This window comes from Tachypleus tridentatus, chromosome 10 (assembly GCF_004210375.1).
Source record: "Tachypleus tridentatus isolate NWPU-2018 chromosome 10, ASM421037v1, whole genome shotgun sequence".
NCBI classification, from domain to species: Eukaryota; Metazoa; Arthropoda; class Merostomata; order Xiphosura; family Limulidae; genus Tachypleus; species Tachypleus tridentatus.
In genome coordinates, this window is record NC_134834.1 from 67,691,859 (window position 1) to 67,701,842 (window position 9,984).

The 9,984-nt window shown below is 34.6% G+C and overlaps 1 protein-coding gene across 1 annotated transcript in view; it reads right to left on the reverse strand.

The window, feature by feature from the left end:
• Fdh (alcohol dehydrogenase class-3 Fdh) overlaps window positions 1–9,512 on the reverse strand; it is a 28,189-nt gene extending 18,677 nt beyond the window's left edge. Inside the window, exons 1-4 of the mRNA XM_076461849.1 lie at window positions 9,204–9,512; window positions 8,186–8,287; window positions 7,648–7,789; window positions 6,400–6,487 (exon numbers count right to left, since the gene is read on the reverse strand). Of these exons, the coding sequence (XP_076317964.1) occupies window positions 6,400–6,487; window positions 7,648–7,789; window positions 8,186–8,287; window positions 9,204–9,227 (356 nt within the window). The 5' untranslated portion in view covers window positions 9,228–9,512. The remainder of the gene's footprint in view (window positions 1–6,399; window positions 6,488–7,647; window positions 7,790–8,185; window positions 8,288–9,203) is intronic.
• Window positions 9,513–9,984: the final 472 nt, after the last annotated feature.

Sequence of the window (9,984 nt, forward strand, 5' to 3'; positions counted from 1 at the left end):
TTTAGATTTTTGTCAGTTGGTTGGCATTTTATGGTGCAAAGCAACTAGGCTAGCTGCAGCAAACCAATAAAAATATTTAAAATACATCAAAATTAATAGAAAAGAATTGTGTTAAAACAAAACAAAGTTAAATTTTTGAATAAAAACTTAAATAGTATTAAAAAGGTCAATGGTCTTTAAAAAAACTAAAAACATTTTTAAGGTGAGCAGTGTCACCAATGCCAATGACACAATCTAGCATCAGGGATAAAACACGTTTAAAATGGTGTTGTCATTCAGAGTTATAATGATAGCATGACAGTAAAATGTGAACTGCTGTGAGTTGAGTGTCACACAGATCACACATCGGTGTATCAGTCCTGGATAAAAGAAAACAATGAGTTAAAAAACTGTGACCAATGCATATTCTTGTATGGACAACCTCCTCCTTCCAATCCTTACGGAAACAAGAAGGCCAAAGTCAAAAAGAGGGTTTTATCTGGAAAAGCTTATCATGTTGCTCACTCCAAGTCGACTGCCAACTAGTGTGGAGCCAAGCCTTGAATACAGGACCATACTCCATATACATAATGGGCATAGCTGTAATAGTGCCAGAGCAGACAGACTTAACTGTGGTGTCAATGAACTTGTTCCCACAGATACCAACATGGCCTGGTGTTCAGAAGAACTAGATAGAAGTAAATGTTAAAGGTAAATGGGCCAGTCAGTTTTGAATATCAGCGAGAACAGGGTGGAATCTAATGTGAAGCAATTCCAGAGCCAATATAGAGCAAACTAGGTAGGTATAAATAGTACAATTCGTGTACTGCTTAGCTTCTATGTGATCCAGAGTAAGAGAAATGGCATACAGTTCAACAGTGAACACAGAAAATAGAGTAGATTCTGTGTGCAACCACTGAACCACAACAAACCATGGCAGAGCCCACAGAGTAACCTGATTTTGAACCATCCACAGAAATGAAAATGGAAGAATGGTTCAAAAGATGTTCGGCATATAAAAGACGCTACTTCCAACTGAGATTATCCACCTTTCTCAGGTGACTCAAAGAAAGATCACACTTGGGAATGGTAATAAGCCATGGTGAGATGAGTTGACCAATGGATACAGCAGTGTTATCCAAAGACAAACTGAATTCATCCAACTGCGTCTGGATACAAAGACCAAAAGGAACAATAACAATCCATCTGTTCTGAAAAAGCACAGCCCACTGAGGATGGAAAACACATCTCCAGGTGGGATGCAGTGGTAAGGATTGAAGTTTTAAAGAATACAGTACAGACGGTTGTAAATGACAAAGGTTCACGAGATTCTGTGTACAAACTTTGGACTAGGGAAGTGAAGAAAGCCCCCTGTGCACAGCCAAAGCTCCTGATAATGAACAGGGTCCAGCATCTTTAAGACTAAGGTCCTGGCAGAGCCACAGACCAAAGACCCATAATCCAGTTTCAAATAAATGAGAGTGCGATAGATCTTTAGCATAGAACATCGATCCCCTACCCAAGAGGTAGAAGAGAGGATATGGAGTATATTCAGTGCCCTTATACACTTGACTTATAGCTGTTTGATGTACAGTATAAAGGTCAGCTTACAGTCAGAGATAAGCCCCAAGAACTTTGCCTCAAGGACCACAGGAAGCACAACTTCACTGACACAGGGTTCAGAATCAGGGAGAATACCCTGTTGGCAGCAGAAGTGCATGCAAATAGTTTTAGAGAGAGAAGAGTTAAAACCATTTGTTGTGGTCCACTTCAGTAAATGACTGAGGGCAGTTGTTGCTACCTCTCAATGAACCTTATGTTCAATGGCTGACACAAGATGTGGAAGTCATCAACATAAAGCCTCTTTGAAACAGTAGGAATAAGTTGTCCAGTGATGGCATTTATCTTTATAATGAAAAGCGTGACACTCAAGACACAGCCCTGAGGGACTCCAAGTTTCTGTAGGAAAGAATAAGAAAGTGTCAAACCCACATGAACTTCAAATCATCTGCTCATTAAAAATAATTTAATAAAAATGGGCAAATGGCCATGCAACCCATACGAGTGGAGGCCTCACAAAATACCATACCTCATTTGTATTGTAAGCCTTCTAAAGGTCAAAGAACACTAACACAAGACATTATCACTTGAGAAAGGCTTCTCTTATCGACATTTCAAGTCAAACCAGGTGGTCCACAAGTGAGCACTGTCTTTGGAACCCACACTGGGTGGGTGAGAGGCAGTTGTTTGATTTGAGAAACCAAACAAGATGAGCACTAGCCATCCTCTCTAAAATATTACAGAGACAGTTCATCAAAGCAATTGGACAGTAGTTTGAAGGAATCTTGAGATCCTTGTCAGGCTTAGAAAAAGGCAAGACAATAGAGTGGTGCCACGTATCAGAAAAAATATTCTCCTGCCTGATCTGGTTAAAAACAAACAGAAGAATAGCAAGAGAAGTAGGAAAGAGATGGCACAGCATCTCGTAGTGTATATCAGTGGGTCCGACCGATGAAAACCAAGCTTGAGTTCCACCAGTGTAAAGAGGCAATTATAATCACAGAGATTATCAGCCCACAAGGAAAGAGGTGACTGCTTTACAAGAGTCTTGATGGCTTAGAAGGAGGAGGATGAAGCAGAAGTGCTAGATACCTGGCAAAAGCTTTCACTGAGAGTATCAGCAACTTCCTGACCATAAGAAAGTAAGACTGAAAGGGAAACCAAAGTATACTGCCTACTGACCTTCCAAATCTTGTCCCTAATGACTTTGTAATTGGTGTTAGAAAAGATGTTGGTTGTGAATTTAACCCAACATTCCTTCTGGCTTTGACATCTTACCTGCTGAGCATGTGTATGGGCTCGCTGAAAAGTGATGTGTTTTGAAAGTGTGGGGTATCTGCAAATGGTATCCCAGACCTGTTTTTGAGCCTACTGTGAGAGTAGTGAAAGAGCCAGTTGGCTCGGTCCAACATCCACAAAGGTATGTAGATTGGGTGGCATCGACCACAGCCAGTCTCTCTCAAAATAAGAAAATGATCACTGCCTCATGGGTTACTGTTAACCCTTCAGAAAAAGTGAGAAAAAGATGAAGGGGAAAAGACTGAGAAATCAACAGCACTAAAAGATTGACTAGGTGCATGAAAATAAAAACTAGTATTGAAGAGAGAAAGGTTGTGATCTAAGACCCTTCTCATCAATATCAGCACTTCTTCAGAGAGGATTTTGTTCATTAAAGGCCCCAGAATTAAAAAGGGAAACAGCAGCTATTCAATGAGAGTATCAAGGTCTGACTGATCATAAGTCTTTCCAGGAGAAAGCAAAGAAAGCAAATAGTGATGGTATTACCCACAGAAACATGGATGGCTACAGCCTCCAAAGGAGTGTTGAGTGGCAAAGACAGGGTGGGCACATCCTGATCAACCAGCAGTGTCACCCCTCCATGTACTTGTCCATCATGCAACCCATCATTTCTGTACAGAGAAAACTGCCAAAAGGTGACTATTGGCAGGTTTCAGAAATGTTTCCTGAAAGGAAGGACACAGGATGGTAAGAATCAATCAGTACTTTGATGTCATCCAAATAAGAACATAAAACTCAACAGTTCCACTGTATCAAAATGGCCATTTTTACTTATGTAATGGCATATTGGGTAGAGAGCCCCTTCTGTTTTTCAATGTCTTTTTTTCTTTACTTTCTTCATCAGAAGGAGGTCTATTGGCCTCCATAGATCCTGCCTTTGGTCAATTGGGAAGGTCGCTGTTGTTAAAAGAAGATTCCAGTGACTGAGGGTGTAAATGAATGATTATTCTGCACCTTGAGGCCAGAGAAAAAGATGGACCTAAGGAACCACCAGAACTCAGAGCCAAACGAAGTGGATCTGGGGAGCCACCAGATGAAGTGATGAGGATAGAAATGGGAGTAGATGAGCCAACATGCCCCCAACAGAATCATTTTCAAATCACCTAGTCTTTTCTCCTCTAACTATAACAATAGAACAGAGTGCACCAGCTTATCTCAAAATGGAGAGTAGATCAGTTTACAAGCCTCTGCATAAGGAATATTATTTACAATCTTCTCCTCCACCCACTTAAGGCAAAAACGAAAGTATGAGGGGTGTGAATATGACAGTTGACACAGTATAGTTAAAGTTCACATTTGCAAGCATCATGGTCTTTGCCACCACAACAAGCACACATTAAATATCTACAACTAGAGTTCTTTGAATGTCCAAATCTCTGGCACTGAAAACAGAGGATTTGGAATATAAGGCATAATCCTACAATATAAATATCCTGCTTTGATATTGGCAGGTGGACATGGTGATGTGAACTTCAAAATACTTACATTAATAGTTACCATAATTCTGTCTTTGCAAGTAGAGATTCAGTGCAATGCAGATATGCCTTAGCTAGGAAAACCAGTAATGATCCCAGACTCGGGAATGTTAAGTCCTTCTCAACTATAACTCCTCTGGAAGAATTCAAAGCTGCATGGAGAGTAACTTCGATGGGTATATCCTCGATGCTCCTTGAATTCAGGAGGAGTTTAGTATGTTGTGGTGAAAATGTTTCCAGATCAAAAGTTTCTTACTGACTTGGGGGAGCCAGCAAACCCTTTTTAATCCCTTTTGAATAAGAAAAAAAAGAGAGACATTTGCCCTAATGGGTTTCTTAGCTAAGGAGTGCATAATTAAAAATTGAGGTACAGAATCTGACAGATAGTGACTGTACAACAGTCATCATTGTGTGGTCATTTTCCAATAATCTGTTTTTTTCTCAATTTTCTCAATTTTATATTTTTCAAATATGGGGGTATCCATAATAAAGGTAATATGTTTCAGTACCCACTGACCTCACCCACCATGAAACCCTACAAAGGGGCCTACTACAATGTCAATCAAGGACATTGCAGCAATGCAAGGGTTTCATGAGCACTATACTCAAACATCAGCATCAGACACAATGTCCACAACATCCAATGAGAACATCCAACACTGGTACTTGGTTGACCGTAGTTCAAGTGGACTAGCTGATTGACACTGGGAAGATCACCCCAAGGCTGCCTGTCTACAGGAATTCAAAGCCAAAGTAGTGTGTTAGGGTTAGACTCCTCAACCACCAGGATCCTTTCCTACCCTTCACGGGAGAAATATTTAGAACAAATAATAATTTTTTTTAATCATAACATGAAATCACCTTGCACTCAGGCTAGTAATGAAATAGGTGACATTACCACAAACAAATGTTTAGTAAAAATATTTCATTAAAAAATCAGATTGTGTACAAAAAAAAATTGTAATCTTTACTAAAAGTCTACAAAAATTTGAGATACACATGTTGTATCAAAAGTTATAGTGCAAATACTTAATGTGTGGAAACATGTAGATGAACTCATGTATATCATACCAAGTTCATTGCAAAAGAATTAATTTGTATCTTTTCAGATTTCAAAAATTTTTATCATCACTAATATAAAGCTCATGAGCATAATATAATTACTCAAATAATTGTTTTTTTCAAATCCCTTGAAACGAGGAGTAATATTTTATAACTTCCAATCCTCTGGCACTTGCCAAGTATTCAAGGGCCTACAAAAAATATTTGCTCATCTCAAATATCCAATCCTAAACCTCCTTAAACATATCTGAAAGAAATGCTTGAATTAATCTTGCATTATACTTTATAGATACATTTTAATAAATTATGGTTTGGGAATATTTACTTTAATATTAGTTTAGCATTGCACCTGAAGGTAGTCATCAAAAACTCAGTGATGGAATAACATAACCAATACTATTGTATTGGATTCATTTATTAATGTATTGTTTATATCTCTTATTAATATTTTGAGTAATTTTAATGCAGTTCTTTAATTTAGAATATTCTGGAAAACTAACTATACATTTGCTTTTCTCTGACTGTGCTTATTTTTGGATGTCAACATATAGGGAATTGAAGTAGTGTGGTACATCAGTGGAAAAACTGATATACATCTATGCAAGTTACTTCTCATGTATATGTTAGTTAGTTAAAATACGTAAGTCAGCAATTCTCAGTAAAAAAAAAAAAAAGGTAGAAGTAGTGGCAGGTACAGTAGTAAGAAAAAAAGTTGTCTTATTTCATGCTGTTGAATTGATAATTAGTGTTAATGAAATTAGCACAAGATTAAAGCTCATGAAACGTACATTTCTTCACTTGTCTTACTCTGCTGTGAAACTCCGTTACCTAATCCTTCTATTATGACAATACATATAATCCACCTCAGGTTTTTTCCAAAAGATCAAACAGTTGTATATAGCTACAAAAATTGTATAAAATGAGGAACTATTATCTCCTACTTTTGGTTATCAACATGAATGTGCTATATAAGTCTCTTCCTAAGTCCAAGCATTTTTTAATTTATTTCATTGAAATATCTTACCTGATCTTGCTACACAAATTAGTTTTAGGACTTTTGCAAAATTTACATTCTCTACACTGAGGAATATACAAAGGCACAACTTGATCACCTATGAAATGAAAATAATACATTTTGTTTCTAAATAAGAATTAACCTTTAATATTTCTAAAGAAAGTCTCAGACACTGCTATAACTAAGTTCTAAATATTAAATAATTATACAGGGTAATTTCAAGTCTCAATACTTGAAATAGCTCAGAAATTTACCACAACTAGATGCAACTTGTTATACATTAGAAAGACACATAACGTGGTTGTATTTTTCTGCAGTTAACTTCTTGTTAACATTTAATCCAACAACTTATGCTTAAAACTAAACTATACAACCATCCAACTATACATCCTTTTCAAACAAACTGTAAACAGACCAATAGAATTTTTAACTGTGACTTTCAATTACACATTTATAAAAATTTTATATGAATGTAATGAATGTGCAGAAATTATTTTCTATAAATCAGTTATTCTAATATATTGGATCATAACATTTACACACATAGCAAATGCACCAGTTTGCTATATGTGAACAGAATAACTATAAAACATTCAGTTAGTGTTACCTGATCATAAACAGTTGCCAGATAAACTCTTAAAGGATCCTACAAAGTTGAAAATTTTGTCAAGATAATTAAAGTAAATTTTAAGTCATAGCACAAATTTCCTTTCACAACAGACCTATAAATGTTTAATGTTGTGTTGGTACAGTTACTTTTTATCATATATACTTAAACAATTGTGGTTCAAAATAAAATTCCATTGTGAGTGCTCCCAAAAAGTTTTCAAAACTTGCAACATGGAAAATAATGACAATGATGTAATCTATAACAACATAATAGCTTTCAAAATCTAAGTGGATCAAATTCTTTATTTTAAAGTACAAAAAGGCAACTCTTCGTGAATGAATTTTATCAGAATATAGATATTTATGTTAAACATACTCCTACACTTCACTGTACTAGCTCTTTCATGAGCAACGATTCAGTCTAAATCAAGATATCATTGTTGAGAGTTATTGTTAATTAATTAACAAGCTGAAAAATGTTATAACATTCCCTCCCCCACTTTCTCTACAAGATCTTCTAGAACAATTAATGTAATCAGAGGCTGTTATGGTAACTAATGTAGTATACTACTGTTTATTCACAAAATTAAACTGACATTACACACACAAGTTGTGATAGAAACTTCATTTTTATTAATGTTTACTCACCAGGCTGGACTGATGTAACACCCTCACCCACACTCTCTACAAAACCAGCTCCTTCATGACCAAGGATACATGGAAACTTTCCCTCAGGGTCAAGTCCATCCAGAGTATATGCATCAGTATGGCAGATAGCAGTAGCAATAATCTAAATGCAAAAAAAAAAAAACATTGTTTTTACTATATATGTGCACACAAAGAACTAACAATTTAAATTACAAAATCAATGTTTCAAACTCACCAGTTTTGATATTAAGTGTTTTAAAATGTAGTTTTCTTTACAAATCACAAAGCATGTCCTGGAACAAAATAATTCACTTAGTTAAGCATTAAAATATGGACACTTTTTTCAAGTAAGAATGATTGGCAATACTACCATGTTGTTCATAAATAAGAAAATAGCAAAACTATGCATACTGCAATGAAGACATTATTCTTCACAATACTAATGAATATTTCAGGAAACGTTATCATTACCTTGTTATTTACAAAAATATGCTACTTATTTTTACACAAAAGTCTAATGATTCTGTGAGAAACTAACCTTTATACGAACTTCTCCAGCTTTAGGAGGTGCCACTTCAATTTCTTCTATCAAGAGAGGTTTCTTGGATTCCCATGCAACTGCTGCACGACATTTAATAGGCTAGGGAAAAAAAACAAAACAGTTTTGCCAAGTTGAATATTCAAATTAATACAGAAAAGAACTGACAAATGGTATAGGTTCCTTTTCAAGTAACTATATGTAAAGTTTTTACTAATCTGACAATAAAAACAATAAAAGTTATTTTTAATTACATACTTAATGATTTACTTACCTAGACATGAATGACTTTAGAATTGGATAAATTGCACCTACCTTTCTAACATAGAAAAACTATCAAAATTGTAAATTTATGTTAATTCTAACACTATAATGTGACCTTAGTTCAGATACTTCTAAGAAAGTGTGCACATCTGATAATCCCAAATTATGTAAAACCTATTTACCAAATGAGTAAAAGAATACTGTATTTTGCACGTTTTATGATAATTGCACTGAGATGTAATATACGTTACGCTACAATAATGAATATAAACAGTTATTATATTAATAATATTAAGTATTACTTAGAAGCAAAAATACGATAATTAGTTATCGTGTACAATAAAACATGCACAAACAAGCAGAAATACAGTTACACAATTTTAATATACTGAAAATTTTAATTGCGTAACAATTAATTTTACTAATATCATTTCACAAAATTCTCTCACACTTACATAACTCTATAGTATTACTAATATACGATATCAGTCAGATAAACATGGTATCAAGTATAACCATGACTATAAAGCTCATGTTAATCCACAAATGGTGCAAGTGTACACTACCAAAACACAGCTTACATACGTACAAGTTACGCTTTATATGTATATTAAACTATGTAAATAAAACAAGTTCTATAACTAAATAAGTAAATTCACGTTTCTAGTTAACTGCACTATTAGGACATATTTTAAATGATAAAAATATGAACAATATAACCTATTAAAACCCATGTACACTGTTGAAAACAAACCTTCCCACTAGTTTCAGCATCCATTTCTATACGGTACGCGTGTTTCGAAGGGCAGAAGACAGTTGAACCACGCTAGAAGGCTTTTATAAAATACGTCTCAAGGCCAGTGTATAAAACTCAATCGATCAAAATTAGAAATAAATCTTTCACATACGCACATGCTTTTTCTACTGAACAAGTGGCTATGCATGAAAAAGAGAATATTTATTATTACATCCCCCAATTAATTTATATTTGATTTTTGTTTTGTTACAATAAAAATAGTCTATAACAAAAACATATTGCTTGTTACAGTTACACTAGGCTTGTCAGGAGAAATACAAGAATTATCTTGTAGATTTTGGGAAAATAAATACATGTAAAAGTCAACGATAAATGTGAAACAGCTTTTATAACTGATAGTTGACGTGATAAACTCAAAATAATATGTTTACTTAAAGAAATGTGCTATCACCTTTCAAAGATTCATGAATAAAGTGCGTAAAAGAGCAAAGAAGTATTCTAAATAATGTGAAGTAAAGTTTCTATTTTGTTTTGATTTTGTTTATTAATGTATTTTTTCTTTTATTGTTAGTTTAGCTATATTTTCATTTTCCTTTATATTTAGCTCAACTGTTTCCTATTGTATACTAAACATTGCACAACTAATTAAAAATACCGATAAGAAGTTGTTCTACCCGTAGTATATGGCTACGTTTATGTATGATTATGTACGACAAATATAGTTAGTTATTCAACATGTAATATCGTGGTCTAGCAAGGGAATAAAAGTTGTGAAAGT